The 19,228-nt window shown below is 35.2% G+C and overlaps 1 protein-coding gene across 3 annotated transcripts in view; it reads left to right on the forward strand.

The window, feature by feature from the left end:
• LOC148948775 (thimet oligopeptidase-like) overlaps positions 1-419 on the forward strand; it is a 136,786-nt gene extending 136,367 nt beyond the window's left edge. For all 3 annotated transcript variants that reach the window (XM_089094671.1, XM_089094668.1, XM_089094669.1), the window contains one exon: positions 131-419. In XM_089094671.1, the coding sequence (XP_088950797.1) occupies positions 131-331 (201 nt within the window). In that variant the 3' untranslated portion in view covers positions 332-419. The remainder of the gene's footprint in view (positions 1-130) is intronic.
• Positions 420-19,228: the final 18,809 nt, after the last annotated feature.

Below are 19,228 nucleotides of genomic sequence, written 5' to 3' on the forward strand. Positions count from 1 at the left end.
GGATCGAAAGAGAACAGTACCACCACGTTGGTGAGTACTGCAATATATGCTTTTTGAATAAAAAAAAAATCTACATTCAGTTCTCTTATTATTTCGCAAAAAGTTGATTTTTTTTATGCTTTTTTTCCAGTGGTCTGAAGTATTCAGTGCAGACATGTTTGAATCCAAGTTTGCCAAAGAAGGGGTCATGAATCCTAAAGTAGGGATGGAGTACAGGCGTCAAATCCTTGAGCCTGGCGGAAGTGTAGATGCTGATGTGATGATCCGCAATTTCTTAGGTAGAGATCCTACTATGGACGCCTTCTTAAGAAAGAAAGGCCTCACAGTTTAATTTGTTTTTATTTATGGTTTTGAATTAGTTTTAATGCCCTTTATAGATTTGTTATAAAGAGAAGTTCTATAATAAATTTTGCTCTGTTATTTAAGTAGTTGCTGTTGTGTTTTTAAGGTAATTTCTAAATGAGCATTTTACACCATCTATTAACTGCTATGATCGGACATTTAAAAGGATTCTATTTGAAATAGAATGCACGAATAGGTCATTTGGAATTGCAGCTCATTTTTTATTGATATGAGCGAACTATTGCATCGTTACTCGGGAACGGCTGGAAATCAGCGCTTTGACACTGAAAAAAAAATCTTTTCTGAGGTTTTTACATTCTCCCGTAATTTTCCAGAAACGAAACTGTCGTCGTTCTGTAATAAAATTCTTATGAATCATATAATGTTAGACTCGCGCAAAATGTGGGACTATCTCTTCGAGAACTCAGATATAAGTTTTGCATTTCTTGTAGATGCCATGGATAGACTTCTAGAGAAGCCAAGCTTAAAATCCCCATTCTCAAATTTGCTTCTTTCTATTTCATGAAATTTTCTGTTTTGATTGAATTTCCTGAAACTTAATGCGCATGTACAACTTTGGCTAGGCGTGTAACGAGAGTAGTCGAGCTACTAGAAGAGACTGTCAAATTCAACATAGATTGGTGAGAAGGGACAGCCGATTTCCGCTTAGTCTCAATTTGGGATCTGAACATGATCCAATCTGTAGGGAGAAGAGGTCCCTGAATTTCTTCATATGGGGAACTCAGAAAATAAATTTTTCAGCGTCAATCGAACATGAGTAGAGCAAACAAATTATGTCCTAGTTTTACTTTTAAAGCCATTGGATACCAATTTAGCCTCTTTGAGAAAGGGAGGGGGTGTGATTTTCAGTAATCAAGGTACTGCAAAATAAAGTTTTTGAGTCTCAACCAAACCTATTTAGAATTAACAGTTAAAATTCTATATATGTCTTTTCAAAGTCCAAGATTGATTTTACCTCTGAGCAAAACAGAAGAGGAGTGGCTTAAATTCTCATCATAAGCACATGGAGCAGAAGGACAAGTGGAATACTAAACAAACTTAGTGGGAAGCAAGAGCTAGGCAGATAGCTGTGCCTTTTTATGACCTGCTGTAGATCCAATCTTTGAAGGCATCAGCAACTTTTTTCATTTGTCCAATTACTAGACGGAAAGTTAGAATAATTAAATTGCATCCGTCTCTCCTGAAGATCAAAGTATTTACAAAGAGCATAATTTTAACATTCATAAAAAAATATATTGCTTTTCTGACAAAAAATGATCTTTCAAAGTACTACCCCTCCCCGGTAATTATTCTTTTCAAATTCTGCCCGACGCCCTCCTATATTACAAAAATTTCAGCTCGCATTTTTACTACTAGCCTATCTGTAGCCAATAAAATATAGTTCATAGGCAAAAGGATTAGCAAAGGCTTGCGAATTTTTAGAGTGAGTCAAAATAAGGTTGGATCTTCGATTTCAATTTGAATTTTGAAACGCTTAAACTCAGGTTGTTTTAAGTTTTTCAATCCTTGTGGTTAAAGGTCGCACTATAAATTAAAACTCTTGTCATATTCCAAAAGTTTGGCCAAATATGGGCAAAATTGTTATCGCCAATTTTTCGCAATCCATATGAAAGCAGAACAAGCCGGTGGCACCAATGAAGGGGGGATTCGTCCACCTTTTTCTGGAAAACTGGGTAGTGTAGACTACCGTTCCAATTGTATGTTTTTTAAGTATGTCACAAAAAGAATCCATAAATGGGCTGGTATGCCAAAAATCAGGAAGTGACGACGGGTTGTTTCGTTTTCTGGGAGCCTTATCAAGTTATAGGTTTGAAAAAGAAGCTGTGAGACTTACCAGAAAAGATAACAAGCTTCAAAAAATTCACAGAAATGGTCAAATAAAGAGACTATCTCACTAATTGAAGCCTAGAAGGACAACATTGATGATCGGAGAACTGGGCAAAAAACTGGAGACTGGAAAGCTGGGAGACATGTAGCAGTTTACAGTAATGTAGACTCCTACATGTCTTGTAGTTTTCCGGAAAATGCCGATGTAGACGCAGTCTAAGCTAGGTGCCACCTGAAAGTGAATTTTTTTCGCAGACGAAATTGGTGAGATCGTATCACGATAGCAAATTCGCGTGGTATGCCTCACAGAACGCGAAATTTCAAACATGATTTCTAAAAGACAGAAAAAAAGATTTGTGGATTATTACTGCTTTTATCTTTGACGTCGGAGAGATAAGCTGAAACGATCAAATAGGGTAATCCGAATGGTAATCAAATGGATCATCTGGGTAAGGCCGCTTTACCAAATAAGGGTGGTTTACCAAATAAGGGTGGTTTTTAGAAATTATTGTGTTTCGTCTTGCGAATATCTATTGTGCGACTAAAATTTGACTCGGAGTTGAAAGGTGCGAACTGCAAATTTTGGACGTACGAAGCTAAAAATATTCGTCTGACGACGCCGCCTAGCGTCAGCGAATTCGTCGTCCTCAGGCAAATATTTTCAGCTTCGCACGTATAAAATTCGTAGTTCGCACCTTTCAACTCCGAGTCAAATTTTATTCGCGCAATAGATATTCCAAAGACGAAATACAATAAACTTCTAAAAAATTCGCTTTCTCTGGGCATCTAGCTTTAGGCAAGTATTTCAATTTAAAAACACGTGAAAAGAATTAAGACGAGAAAGAGATTTTGTTGCTGTTGCTCATGTTAGTAAATTTGTAATACCGTGAGTGGTATCATTTCCAAATTTTCGAACATTAAAATGACCCACTGTTCTTAAAGCTTCTGATTTTGTGGGTTTTGCTAAATGTTTGGGTTTGCCTAACCTAGCCTATTTCTCTATTATTGAAATACAATAATAGAAACAGCTTATAAAATTTTAATTGTCTTTATGGAAAACAGTAAAAATCAATGAAAATCTGAAGCATAACTGACAAACAAATATCTTTGTACTTCTTTATCTAATTCTTTTTTTTCTTAAACCTCAAGGATAGCTGGTAAAGTTCTACAAAATCATATTATTGAGTTAGGAATAAATTGAATATACCACTCAATGCCTTTTTTGGTAAAATTCTACTTTAGCTACTTTTGATTATCTTGGAAAGGAGTTTGGTTAGGAAAATGAAACTTTCAGGGATAGATCTACAGGCTAAAGTATGTCCTAGGAAGGTATTTTGAAGCACCTACCTCCACTCCTTCTCTCTCTAGTGGGTCCTGACCTTTGATGACCTTTAAAAATTGGTGTGTTATAAAAAGTGAAACCTTGTAATATAGATCTTCTACTTAAAATGAAGTCCAACAAAATTGTTTCCAGCTTCAAAACTTTGTTCAATCCTGATTTATAGAGTTTTAAAGATATGCAAATACATTTTCTAAATTTTGAAAATTAACATTGATATGGCTTAAAATACTACTCAAATAACAGGAATTGAATTTCCAGAACTAAAGCCAGAGAAAAAAGAATCTTATAACTGAAAATTAAAGTAAAATGTTGTTTTGTCAAAATTTCAATAGGTAGAGAACTGTCATGTAGGCAAATCCTCTAAAGGGAGAAGGAGAGGAGATATGTACTTCAAAATACCTTCCCAGGACATACTTTAGCCTGTAGACCCATCCCTGAAAGTTTCATTTTTCTAGCCTCACCCCTTTCCAAGATAGGTAAAAGTAACTAAAGTAGAATTTTACCGCCTTTTTTTATGTTGATTACGAATATAATAAGCATTTCTATCAGAAATGAATTTCAGCCCCCCCCCCTATATATGCCAATTCAGGGTTAGGTTAGGTATAGCCTATATACAGGGGGGGGGGCGTTTGAAATTAATTTCCGATAGAAATGCTTATTATATTCGTAATCAGCATAAAAAAAGGCATTGAATGGTGTATTCACTTTAGTCCTAGCCTAACTCAATAATATGATTTTTTAGAACTTTACCTGATAGCCTACTGGAGTCTACATTGGTTTAAAAGTTCATATTATGCAGTTTTTGAATTCTTCCCTTCAATCCTGCCATAAGGCATTTTCATCAGAGTGGGCTCCAACTCTGTTCTGTGGTGACAGAATTCATATTTTAAAATCACTGCACCAGCCTATATGTATCCAACCTGTGTTGAGACCCATGGTATCTGAAAAGATGAGTTTAATGATTGCAAAGATAGGTCTGGATTTTGACTTTTTTTCATATAATGCTCAAAAATAATTCTTTTTTTTCAGATAGTAGGCCTTGGCAAAGTAATTCTTAGAGATTGGGTTATGCCTTAGGCTGAATTTGGAGCTTTACTCATGATTAAAACCAGTGTTCCTAGAAACAATTTATAAACAAATATTTTCAGGTTTAGCATAGGCTCTGCTTCTTTTGGGCTGAAAGCCTTGGTAAGGTCTCAGGATTTGATCCAGGTTCTAAGTCAAGTTGTAAATTTGTTCCAAGTTAGGACCCAAATTAAATTAGGGAAGGAGTGGATGTATAGGATTATAGACACCTTCCCAAACTCTTATTTGGACTGTATAGCTTTGTATGTGAGGATTTATTCCAATGCTCAGATTTTTTTTTTATTTCAAAAAATTTTTAAAGGGGGAAGGGGTAGAAGTGGTTGAGTAAAGTTACCCTCTCAGGCCCCAATTTAGGCTGTAATTACATTCCTAAAAGCCCCAATTACCTAGTTATGCAACTTTTGAAGAAAGTTGCTACACTGCATCTGGTGGCTGAAAACATGGGGCTGGGGGGATACTTATGGTCAGAGGCTCAAAGAGATCCAATTTTTAATTTAGAAGTCTACATTTCTAGTTTTTTTTAAATGTATTTAATTCTTAGTTTGTTTTTCTTTAATTTCAGGCTGTTTATGTTTAAAATGGAAAACTGGCTTTGAAAATAGCAGCATAAGTTCTGAAAGTGGTATTTGGTATAAAGTGAGTTTAAATAGGACAGTATAACGCTAGGCTTTTGAATGAGAGCAGTTTCCAAAATTCTAGCTTAACCTAACATGTGTCCTGTGTCTACATGATCAAAGAAGTGTTGTTTGGATGCCCTGAGGCATTTCTTGTGTCAACTCAATTCTACCCTGCCTTTCAATGACCCTTGTTACCCCAATTAGACAACATGTGTCTGCTCTTAGAAATTGTTCTACATTCTAAATTGTGGTCCAAAAAGGTTATTTCCAGTTTCAGTTTCCACCAATTTTCAGCTAATAACTGGTAAAACAAAAAGAGGTACTCCTATGTTAAATGGACTCTTTTATATCCTGCAATGCAAACCCATCACGAAATAGACCAAGATGCATGATGAAAAACAGGTTTACACTGGCTTGTGGGATATAAACAAAGGCAAGAACTATAATTAAACTGTTGTTTTTTGGGGTTTAGGGGGGAAATAGGTACCTAGGTTAGGTTATGTAATAATATATGCTATGCTTAACCCCCACCTCCCCCTAATGTGCCCATATATAGCCAAAATTTGTTTCTAAATTATTATATATTCATCCTATTTTATTTCATTAGCATTAACCAAACTAGCAGTATATAAAAGAGTCTGTTTAACATAGGAGTACCTAAAAAGATAGATCACTTGTTATAAAGATGTTGAAATACAATAAAATAGATATCAAGTATTTTGAATTTGTGTTTCCAACAGAAAAAAAAACAAACAACATTCAGAGAAGTAATAGCTTACAAAAATAGAGAGTAAGCCATACCTCACTAGATCTCTGTTGTGAGTAAACTGAGGTGCTTTTGTTCAAGAGAATTTCTACTTATCACTTCATTTGCATTAAAAACCATCCCTTAAGTTTTACTTCTATACTAAACTATTATGCACTCACAACATCAGCCCTATAATTGAGTATCCTGTGCTTGTCTCCTTTTTGGTTGGATTCCTTGTATAGGTCCTTCAAGGTCTTTAAAAAGAAGGAATTAAAAAATCCATGAACTCTGTACCTTAGTCCTATAAAATTTTCTCAGTTGCTGCATTATTTTTGACATAACAACCTTTTCAGTTATCTAAAAGGGAATGCTGGCCTCAATGCATGACCAAAATGTCTAATTGTGTTATATTTACTTATGTGTTTCATTATAAAGCAATTTCTCTATGCCTTAATCAACTTTGTTTCTAAAAAGTAGTCTTCAATGTATAATGTATAGTTAATACAGTTCTATAGGAATTTAATCACATTGGTTGCTAAAAAGTATCATCCTATAGTATACATGTAGATACTTAACAATTCAATATTCTAAATATTCTGTGTCAGTATTTGGCAGTTACAGTTACAGCATGATTAAACAGGAGTGAAATAATCTATGATGTTACTAGAATCAGCATCAGAATAAAAAACTCCCATTTTTCAAATGAATCTATCATCATGTTTTGTTTTTTTAACAATTAAATTACATCTTGGTTTTCCATTGGTTGTCCAAATATACTTATTACTTAGAGTTGTATAAATGTTTGGTTGAATGTTCTGCTAATTTTCTTGTGATATGAAAAGCTAATAGACTCCTCTTTATTGTATCTAATTATGTATATGGAGAATTCTCTACATTTAGGTATGACAATAAAGTTTGTTGATTAATACTTTGAAAATCATGTAAATAAAATAGTATTCTTTAAAGTATGTCCCTCTCTGCTGTACTGCACTTCTCGAATTGCCTTTTCTAACCTTTAAAACACTTGCAAAATTCTTCATCTGTTGCCCTGGATTTTTGTTAATTTTCTGGAATGGAGAAAGTCACAAGGAGCCAAATCTGGTGAGTAGGGGAGAGGGGTGTTCAAGGATTGTTGTGACTGTTTTGGATAAAAACTGCTTGACAATAAAGGCTTTATCATGGTAGTGCATTCACAACTGATCTTGCCATTAAATTGGGTCTCTTTCTGTGAATTCTTTGAAGCAGTCATTTTGCATCTGACCCTGGAGAACCCATTCTTAGAGCACAGTTCCACATTAGTTGAAAAACAAAACTAGTATGACCTTGATTTGCCCTTAATCCTTTACCTTGAAATCCTCCACTTTCTGGACCTTGCCAGTCACTTGAAGAACAAAATTCTTTTCAGAAGACAGTTCTTGTTAACTAGGTTTGTCATCTAAAGAATTCTCGAATTCGTTTCCCTGCTTTGACAAGGTGTTTTGTCACAACTTGTCACTCAACAGAGTTACAATCAGTTTCCATCATCACAATAATAAAACACATGTGAAGAAAACCAGAGCAACACTCAAGACAACTTTGTCTAAAGATCTGGAAATAATTACATGACTCAATAAAATGAGTCTGAGAATTTTATTGTCATTTTTCATAGTTGGGAGTTTCTCCCCCCCCCCATTTATCTCTTTGTATTTTCTTTTTTTAGTTTTTAGGATATATAGTGTATTCCTTCCCTCCTATTTCTTTGAGAGAGGAGTGTTTCTGTTTTTCAACTCACTTCTTTTAGATGCTGTCATATATGTAAATATTAAAACAGATAAAAAAGGGAAATGCAAACTATAACCCATTATGAGAAAATGCAAAATTGTGGTGCATTTTTATTTTTTCTGATAAAAATGATGTTGACAATAGACATTTTTTTGATAAAAGTTTCTTCCTTTCCTAGTTTTGAGTCCAAAAACCACCACAAATGAAATAAAAGTAAATAATGTTGAATCTGAATCCTTAGCCCCCCTCCCTATGTCAGAATAAAATTATATTGATGAGACCGCAAATTCAATTTAGGAAAAACAAACCTGGACATAGTACTAGAATCAGGATTGCCAGGCAGAGCTAGTGTGGAAATTGGAAATAATTATATAATTTTCTGATAACTGGTATTGTCATTAATTTTTGATTTTAGAAAGCACTCTTGTTATGATGCAATTGTCTTGTTAAGATAAGGGTCAAACAAATGCCTTGATAGAAAATTTTGACATTTTGAAAATTGCAAATCAATCAATTTTGACTTAGTCGTTGAATTGATGTAGCTTGCACTAAAAATAGAAAAATGAAGGAAGTCTCAATATTTCTTTTTCTTGCATTAAGATTTTTTTCTAATTCTTTTGTTTTGCTGTGCATTATTCTGTAATTCTAGATCTTATTGATAAGATTTCTAATAAAGAATTCACCATAAATTATGATTGATAGTGCCATATAGGCCTCATAGATGCCACCAAGGATCAATGAAGCTCCTGGGAAGCAAGAAGACACGTGTCTGATGAAATAAATTACCTGTAGTTCACAGGATTCAAAACATTTTATTTAAAAGCCACATAATAAATAAAGATCCAGACTGCAGATTCAGACTGTTAATTCCTAAAAATGAATGTGAAGGATAAGCTATTGTAAGTTTTACAGATAGGTCCACTCTGGTCTTGCTTTCAGGGGGACTCTGATTTTCTTCAAAAATCAAAGGATCTAATGTCCTGCAAAATTCATTTTTAAAACTAATTCTCATGATATTGGTCCTTTGCATAGATATTGGTTGGGGGGGGGGGCTGCTGCATATCTCACTGTTTGAATACATCAATAAATAAAGAAATTTAAGCCAAAGCTGATTCTAAAAGGGAAGTTAAAAAACATTTCTTCTAGGTTTTGAAAAATGGATGAAGATAAGCCAAACCTAAATCTGGACAAAAGCACCTGGATGGGTTGGATTAACACCTGGGTGCTATATGCTGGTGAAAATCCTACGGACTTCTTTTATTACACATTATTGATTCTTTCTCCATTTTTATTTTTATCTGCGTTATTAACGTGGAGACTAACAAAACAAATAGAAGCCACTGAAAAAAAGTCAAAAAAGAAGAAGCATAGATAATTGGCTGCCATTATACCCTATAATAATCTACCCTAGACAACAAACTCGTTCAACAAACAAACAAACAAATTTTTTTTTTTAAGAAAAAAAAGAAGAAAATGGTGCTAATCTCAAAATGTGTTCCTACTTTTGAAAAATATTCATATAAAGTGAAAGCAAAAGTGGAAAGGGCAATTTAGTCCCAGTGCATTATTATGTTTATTTGGTTTTAAAAACAGATGTATTGCTGCTAAACTGTACCTGTATGTTGGAAATTGCTTTAAAATCAAACTTAGTGCAGCTGTCAGTAATCTGTTTGGATGATATTTGGGGCAAGATTGAATTTGAGGGGTTAAAAAACCCAAACACTTTGCAATATATGTTGGAGTAGTAAAATATCTATGCAAGATATTGGAACATTGGCCAGCATTAAACATGAATAATGCAAAGGATCAAGAAATTTCCTGTCTCTACAGTCCATTAAGCTAAATCATTCCTTTTGTGTTTCTTTTACTAAAAAAAAAAGTTTAAATATAGTTTTATTCTGGCAGAACTATCATTATTACTGTTAATTTTGGAGTTGGTTCGTCTTTTTCAATGTATTTAAACTTTTCTAATTTACAGTTCTCTTTAAATTGAATAAAAGTTTAGAGATAAGTTTGAAGGCTCATATTAAAAAGCACACACCAGACTTTACCCAGGTTTTCCAAAAACATGAGTTTTTCATGCATGTAACAGAGAGCTTAGAAAATGGTAAAGAAAAGGGCTTGCATGCTTAGAAGAAGAGACTGCTTTCTAAAGTACCACTAAGAGAAGAAGGGGATCCCCCAGGATACTTTTTTCAGTGGCCCTCATATCATTCGCTGTTTTTGATAAGGAGTGAATTTACTCTACATCTTATCACAAATTATCTCTACACTCTCTTGTGTAGAGATAAATTTTGTGCCCTTTACAAACTGATTTTGAAGCATATGAAGTCGATAGGATGTAGTAGCAGTTGTTGCACCATTGAAAGCAGATAAATCTATCCTTGGCAGTAGTAGCTAGCCATTAGAATTGTATGTACTGATTGTAGTAACAGATAAATGGGTATTCACTTGTAGTAGTTGAACTATATAGAATAATAAAACGTACATTATATAGCTCTAGATTAAATACCTAAGTGGAGATTTTTAAATAAAACTTACAATCATATTAGTGACTTGACAATTTTCAGCACTTAGTAAAATTGACAATAATGTGTTATCTATAAAGATACGAAAATTACTTAAAATTTAACAAAGAAATTAATTTGTATCTAGATATTTTCTTTAATATTGACTTGTTTGTTTCAAGTTGTACTATCTTTTTGATGATTGATAATCTTGCCTTGCTTTCTTTTTGATGAAGATACAAAGAAAGGTTTCTTGATTTAAAGTTCTAGCTATTCTTCATTCAACATAAAACGTCAAGTTGTACAATCTCCGTGTCTCATCTTTGACCTCTTGTAATTATATTTGAATTAGGACGCCAATCTGAGGAAGCTGTTTTGTGAAAATCAAGTGCGAAGAGGGCAAACAAATACTATGGTTAGAAAGTGCTATAGTAATATTCGATTGGCGTTCTTGGCTGAATGACTTTTATACTTTTTCGATGGCCACTGAAAGAGAAGAGTCAATATTTTTAACAGGAAAATTTTATTCAGAATTTTGGGTGTGTTAAGAACGACTAATTTACTCAATTGGTGGAATTTTTAGACATTTTGTCCTTGTTGGCGCTTTCAAACCTATAAAAACCTTTGCTATATCGTTACTCGTGTTCACTCTGCACGCTTGTAGAAATACAAAATAGGCCTAGTTTTCCTTGATTTCGGTTTCGTCAGTTTTAAGATATGTCCATGCATCACTTTTTTTATTATTTCTGATTCTGGGATTCCTTTTACAAGAGTACCTAAATTTCCACTAGAAATCTAATACCAAGTCCTGTAAAGTGTTGCAGCATCTATGATCCATGGAATACAGGTGTGGAGCAAAAGATGCAGCTATGTTTCATTGAGAAAAAAAAATCTCTTCAATTTAAATGTGCTATTTGCATTGGAACTAGACAATTGTAGAAAGAAATTTCTTGAGGACGAAGTGACAAAAAATACAGATACACTAAAGACTACTCACCTTTTACGGGTTTCCGTATCCACTAAGCTACTGTTTAGGTTCCATTTGAGATGGACTCGAACGATGAATAGTAATTTTGGTTCGTCTGTAAAGTGGTTGGTTTGAGGTATTGAAGACACACACCCTAACCAAAAAATTCAGGAAAGTTCAAAAATTCAGATGACATTTCTTTCTACCAGCAGATGCTCTTTAGGTTTTTATATTAGCATACCCCCCCCAATAAAAAATTAAAGTTCCGTCTGCCCCCCCCCCCTTCCTTCTCCTTTGCATCCTGAAAATTTCAACCCCAGGCTGTTCCCAAGATATTGTAAATTTGGTATTTTGTTAAACTGGAGGCAAATAATTTAATTTGAAATAAAATTTAATAATTTAATTTGATAATAATTTTAATATATCTTCCCAAGTCACAGTTCAATGCCTAGTTACCCTTCCCCCCATCAGTACTCCCCGAAACTTGATACCCATGTCGTTCCTATGACTTTAAAGATATACCATTTTGATGTCCTGGCAATACATTGTGTCTTTTGATTGACATCAATTGTAAACTCTGTGTGGATTATAAGTTCCACAGGAGCAGATAATAGGGCAAAAGCATTTTGGTCGAAACGAAATTATTTAGCCCCTTACCCAATTTGAAGTCTGGTTGCCCCACCCTTGTTATTTCTTTCCCTAACAGTACCTGAAATTTCGACTTCATTAGCCAAGATGTCATAATATATTGCATATTCTATTTAGATGACCTTAAAGTTCTAAATCGTTCCACGAGATGTTCCAGATATTTTACAGGTATGTCATTTTTGAAACCTGGGCGCACTTCGTGTCTCATGATTTAGCTATACCCTCTCCCCAAAAACAAAGCTCAATGTCCACTTGCCTTTACTTCTTCCAAAATCCCTCACTGTAAGTTTCAGCTTGATACCCCAAGCTGCTCCCAAGATACTGCTAATACACCATTTTGGCAACCTTCAAAGGCACTGTGTCCTTCGATATACCTCACTATATGACTGTGTAGAGAAATTGCGTCTTCCATGTAAAAACTAAATGGTCTTTCATTTGTTTGGTTTGTTTCCTTCGCTACTCTGGTTCGATTCACTGTAATTGGAAAAATTAGTTTTTTTCTTTTATCTTCTTCACTTTTTGTTGAATGTTATGCATAGCCAGTTCGAACTCAGAACATTTTTTCGTTAAGTTTATAGGGATTATGTGGCCAAAGCTGTTTTAATTCTGCGAAAAATATGCAAATTCGATTTGTCAATTTTAATTTTTACGAGATTGCAAAATTCCATCTACAGTTAGATAGACAGTCTGATGGTCTTTTTACCCAGAAAATGGCTTTGAAATCATTAGAATACATTTTGAAAGACAATAGATACAAAAGACAATATCATTGTTTATTGTTTTTGGGTTTTAACAAAATTAATGATATTTCACAAAAGTCTTTCACATTTGGTTTCCATTTAGCTAGAAATCGCCCGTCACATAGATTTTTATCGGATGTGTTTCGGGGAATGGTGGGTTAGTTACCTTCCATTCACTTTCGACTATTAAAAAGGGCACTAGTCATCTCAATTTCCAATTGAATGAGCCCCTTTTGAAGCTTTTACGACAACTCTATCTATAAAAACCTTATATGCCCCCAGGGCATAACTTACAACCTTTGACCTGGGGACTCTGGGGGGTTTGTCATCCTTAAATTCATAATTTCCAGAACTTTCAACTACGTTGAACAAAATGGCTATCTCTATACTTTGATTGAATATTTTTGGGGAAATGGTGGGCGTGAGAGGGGGGTTAATTACTTTCCACTCACTTTCGACTATTAAAAATGGCAATTTCCAATCAAATGAGCCTTTTTTAAAATTTCTACAACAACTTGGTGTATAAACTTGATATGCTACCAGGGCATAAATTACAACCCTTGCACTGAGGCTCTGAGGGGGTTATCATCCTAAAAGACCTAATTTCCAGAACAAAATCGATATCTCAAAATTTTGATTAGATTTGTTTTGGAAAAAGGTGGGCGTGAGAGGGGGTTAGTTGCCCTTCAATCACTTTCGACTATTAAAAAGGGCACTAGCCCTTTCAATTTCCAATTGAATGAGCCTTTTTTGAAGTTTCTACAGAATCGCTTTCTACAAAAACCTTATATGCCCCCATGGCATAAATTACAACCCTTGCCCTGAGGGTTGTGGGGGAGGGGTTGTCATCCTTAAAGACCTAATTTCCAAAACTTTCAACTCTGTTGAATAAAATTGGCTATCTAAAAATTTTGATTGGATGTGTTTGGGGAAAAGGTGGGCGTGAGAGGGGAGTTAGTTGCCCTCAAATCACTTGCGGATATTAAAAAGGGCACTAGCCCTTTGAATGTCCAATCGAATGAGCCCTTTTTCAAGCTTCTACGACAAAGACTTCAATAAAAACCTTATATGCCCCCAGGGCATAAGTAGATTGCTAAGTACCATTTCTAAGGGTCCTATGTACCAAACAGGTTCTTCTGGTAGGTAAACAGGTCATCACAATCTTTGTCAAGAGGATTTGCGTAATTACGGGTAATTAAAGAATGAGATGCTTGCATCAACAATACAAAGAATAAGCTCAGATACTTAATAGATTTGACGATTACAAGAGACATTGCTAGAAAGTATTCAATAGCTTAATTGAAAAGTAAAGATAGAATGACATTGTGACTTGACCTAGCTTTACCTCGCCGATGTGATCTGTATAATACATAAGTAACGTTTGAAAAATATTGTCAATTTAAAAAGAACCGGCTGATAAGTGTTTTGAGGGGGATGGGTTGCATAGAGGGGTGACTTGCACGAGGGTTCAGTTAAAGGGGATACAGTTGCACGGGGGGTTTCGGTTATACACGGGTTCAGTTACAAGGGGATTCAGTTGCACGGGGGTATCCCTTTTTTCCAAAATCGGGCTCCCTGTTTTCAAAATCCCTTTTTCTTCTGAGGCTTGGAGCATTTGTGTCAACAATACAAAGAATAAGCTCAGATACTTAATAGATTTGACGTTTACAAGAGACAGTGCTAGAAAGTATTCAATAGCTTAATTGAAAAGTAACGATAGAATGACATTGTGACTTAACCTAGCTTTACCTCGCCGATGTGATCTGTATAATACATAAGTAACGTTTGAAAAATATTGTCAATTTAAAAAGAAATGGCTGAAAAGTGTTTTGAGGGGTATGGGGTGCAGAGCGGAGTTACGTGCCGGCGGGGACAGTGACCAGGTAGCCCGGGGCCCGGGGGGGTTCACTGATACACGGCGTACGGTACCAGGGGAGTCAGGTGCCTGGGGGGTATCCCTTTTTTTTCAAAAATCGGGCTCACTGTTTTCAAAATCTATTTTTATTCTGAGGCGTGGAGCATTTATGTCAACAATACAAAGAATAAGCTCAGATACTTAATCGATTTGACGTTTACAAGAGACATTCCTAGAAAGTATTCAATAGCTTAATTGAAAAGTAACGTTAGAATGACATTGTGACTTGACCTAGCTTTACCTCGCCGATGTGATCTGTATAATACATAAGTAACGTTTGAAAAATATTGTCAATTTAAAAAGAAATGGCTGAATAGTGTTTTGCGGGGGCGGGGGGGCAGCGCGGGGGGCCTGTCCGACGGGGACAGTCCCCGGGGCGCCCGGGGCCCGAGGGGGTTCATGTGTACACGGGTTCATTTATACGGGGAGTCAGGTTCACGAGGGGTCTCCCTTTTTTTCCAAAATCGGGCTCCCTTTTTTCAAAATCTCTTTTTCTTCTGAGGCTTGGAGCATTTGTGTCAACAATACAAAGAATAAGCTCAGCTACTTAATAGATTTGACGTTTACAAGAGACATTGCTAGAAAGTATTCAATAGCTTAATTGAAAAGTAACGATAGAATGACATTGTGACTTGACCTAGCTTTACCTCGCCGATGTGATCTGTATAATACATAAGTAACGTTTGAAAAATATTGTCAATTTAAAAAGAAATGGTACAGGGGCCTGAAGTTGGTTGTGGAGCAACGTGGTAATGGACCAGGGTAGGCTGGGGCACGGGGGGGTACCCCTTTTTTTTCGAAAATTGGGCCCCCATGTTTAAAAATCCCTTTTTCTTCCTATGATATGAGTAAGTGTTTAATAAATAAACTGACTCAGCTCTAAGCTTTAATAGATATCACTTTTAAAAGAGACATTGCTAGAGAGTATTCAATAGCTTAATTGAAAAGTAACGATAGAATGACATTGTGACTTGACCTAGCTTTACCTCGCCGATGTGATCTGTATAATACATAAGTAACGTTTGAAAAATATTGTCAATTTAAAAAGAAATGGCTGAAAAGTGTTCTGAGGGGGATGGGTTGCATAGCGGGGGGACGGGCACGAGGGTTCAGTTAAAGGGGATACAGTTGCCCGGGGGGTTTCGGTTATACACGGGTTCAGTTACAAGGAGATTCAGTTGCACGGGGGGTATCCCTTTTTTCCAAAATCGGGCTCCCTGTTTTCAAAATCCCTTTTTCTTCTGAGGCTTGGAGCATTTGTGTCAACAATACAAAGAATAAGCTCAGATACTTAATAGATTTGACGCTTACAAGAGACATTGCTAGAAAGTATTCAATAGCTTAATTGAAAAGTAACGATAGAATGACATTGTGACTTAACCTAGCTTTACCTCGCCGATGTGATCTGTATAATACATAAGTAACGTTTGAAAAATATTGTCAATTTAAAAAGAAATGGCTGAAAAGTGTTCTGCGGGGTATGGGTTGCATAGAGGGGTGACGTGCACGAGGGTTCAGTTACAGGGGATACAGGTGCACGTGGGGTTTCGGTTATACACGGGTTCAGTTACAAGGGGATTCAGTTGCACGGGGGGTACCCCTTTTTTTCGAAAATCGGGCTCCCTGTTTTCAAAATCCCTTTTTCTTCTGAGGCTTGGAGCATTTGTGTCAACAATACAAAGAATAAGCTCAGATACTTAATAGATTTGACGTTTACAAGAGACATTGCAAGAGAGTATTCAATAGCTTAATTGAAAAGTAACGATAGAATGTCATTGTGACTTGACCTAGCTTTACCTCGCCGATGTGATCTGTATAATACATAAGTAACGTTTGAAAAATATTGTCAATTTAAAAAGAAATGGCTGAAAAGTGTTCTGAGGGGGATGGGGTGCATCGAGGGGTGACGTGCACGAGGGTTCAGTTAACGGAGATCCAGTTGCACGGGGGTTGTCGGTTATACACGGGTTCAGTTATAAGGGGATTCAGATGCACGGGGGGTATCCCTTTTTTTTCCAAAATCGGGCTCCCTGTCCCTTTTTTTCGAAAATCGGGCTCCCTGTTTTCAAAATCCCTTTTTCTTCTGAGGCTTGGAGCATTTGTGTCAACAATACAAAGAATAAGCTCAGATAATTAATAGATTTGACGTTTACAAGAGACATTGCTAGAAAGTATTCAATAGCTTAATTGAAAAGTAACGATAGAATGACATTGTGACTTGACCTAGCTTTACCTCGCCGATGTGATCTGTATAATACATAAGTAACGTTTGAAAAATATTGTCAATTTAAAAAGAAATGACTGAAAAGTGTTTTGCACGGGCGGGTTGGCAGAGCGGAGTGACGTGCACGCGGGTTCAGAGCCAGGGACGCCCGGGTCCCGAGGGGGGGCGCGGAGCCACGGGTGCCGGTATCCGTTGAGTCAGGTTCCTAGGGGGTACCCCTTTTTTTTCGAAAATCGAGCCTCCTGTTTTCAAAATATCTTTTTCTTCTGAGGTTTTCTTCTGAGGCTTGGAGCATCTGATTGCCAGATATTAAAAGTAATGAAATTTCGCATGGAGGTTCAGTTGTAAGGTGTTTCAGTTATACTGGGGTTCAGTTACATGGGGGTTCCTTGTGTTAAAAAAGTAGTTTTTGTATATTTTAAAAGAACTTTACGGGGATTGAGAGACTCAGATGCCTAATTCTGTGTGATTTTTCTTTACTTGATGGTCATTAAAAACGAAATTTTTGTGTTAAATAAGTAGTTTTTATATCTTTTAAAAGAGCTTTACGTGGATTTAGAGAGTCTGTTGAATAATTCAGTTTGTTTTTTAATTAAATGATTGTAATTATAAAAGATATTTGTGTTTAAATTAATTAGTTTTTTTATATATTAAAAGAGCTTTATTGGGAGTGATAGACTCAGGTGCCTAATTCAGTGTGATTTTTCTTTAATTGATGGTCATTAAAAACGAAATTTTAATGTTAAATAAGTAGTTTTTGTATCTTTTAAAAGAGGTTTACGGGGATTGAGAGAGTCAGTTGCATAATTCCGTGTGATTTTTCTTTACTTGCTGGTCATTAAAAAAGAAATTTTTGTGTTAAATAAGTAGTTTTTGTATCTTTTAAAAGAGCTTTTCGGGGATTGAGAGACTCAGTAGCCTAAGTCCGTGTGATTTTTCTTTACTTGATGGTCATTAAAAACGAAATTTTTGTGTTAAATGAGTAGTTTTTGTATCTTTTAAAAGATCTTTACGGGGTTTGAGAGAATCATTTGCCTAATTCCGTGTGATTTTTATTTACTTGGTAGTCATTAAAAACGAAATTTTTGTGTTAAATAAGTAGTTTTTGTATCTTTTAAAAGAGCTTTACAGGGATTGAGAGACTCAGGCACCTAATTCCCTGTGTTTTTCTTTTACTTGGTGGTCATTAAAAACGATATTCTTGTGTTAAAAAAGTAGTTTTTGTATCTTTTAAAATAGCTTTAAGGGGATTGAGAGACTCAGTTGCCTAATTCCGTGTGATTTTTCCTTACTTGATTGTCATTAAAAAAGAAATTTTTGTGTTAAATAAGTAGTTTTTGTATCTTTTAAAAGAACTTTACGGGGATTGAGAGACTCACATGCCTAATTCAGTGTGATTTTTCTTTACTTGTTTGTCATTAAAAACAAAATTTTTTTGTTCAATAAGTAGTTTTTGTATCTTTTAAAAGAGCTTTATGGGGATTGAGAGACTCAGGGGCCTAATTCCGTGTGATTTTTCTTTACTTGTTGGTCATTAAAAACGAAATTTTTGTGTTAAATAAGTAGTTTTTGTATCTTTTAAAAGAGCTTTACGGGGTTTGAGAGACTCAGTTGCCTAATTCCGTGTGATTTTACGTTACTTTGTTGTCATTAAAAACGAAATTTTTGTGATAATTAAGTAGTTTTTGTATCTTTTAAAAGAGCTTTACGGGGCTTGAGAGACTCACCTGCCTAATTCCGTGTGATTTTTCTTTACTTGGTTGTCATTAAAAACGAACTTTTTGTGTTAAATAAGTAGTTTTTCTATCTTTTAAAAGAGCTTTACGGGGATTGAGAGACTCAGTTGCCTAATTCCGTGTGATTTTTCTTGACTTGGTGGTAATTAAAAACGAAATGTTTGTGTTTAATAATTAGTTTTTGTATCTTTTTTAAGATATTTACGGGGATTGAGAGACTCAGTGGCCTAATTCCGTGTGATTTTTCTTTACTTGATGGTCATTAAAAACGAAATTTTTGTGTTAAATAAGTAGTTTTTGTATCTTTTAAAAGAGCTTTACGGGGATTGAGAGATCTCAGTTGTCTAATTCCGTGTGATTTTTCTTTACTTGATGGTCATTAAAAACGAAATTTTTGTGTTAAATAAGTAGTTTTTCTATCTTTTAAAAGAGCTTTACTGGGATTGAGAGACTCAGGTGCCTAATTCCGTGTGATTTTTCTTTACTTGTTTGTAATTAAAAACGAAATTTTTGTGTTAAATAATTATTTTTTGTATCTTTTAAATGAGCTATACGGGGATTGAGAGACTCAGTTGCCTAATTCCGTGAGATTTTTCTTTAATTGCTTGTCATTAAAAATGAAATTTTTTTGTTAAATAAGTAGTTTTTGTATCTTTTAAAAGAGCTTTACGGGAATTGAGAGACTCAGTTGCCGGATTCCGTGTGATTTTTCTTCTTTTCAGTAGAGACACTTGATATGCTAAAAGT

The sequence above is a fragment of the Artemia sp. Qi Xiang Cuo genome, chromosome 9 (assembly GCF_049724085.1).
Source record: "Artemia sp. Qi Xiang Cuo chromosome 9, ASM4972408v1, whole genome shotgun sequence".
NCBI lineage: Eukaryota > Metazoa > Arthropoda > Branchiopoda > Anostraca > Artemiidae > Artemia > Artemia sp. Qi Xiang Cuo.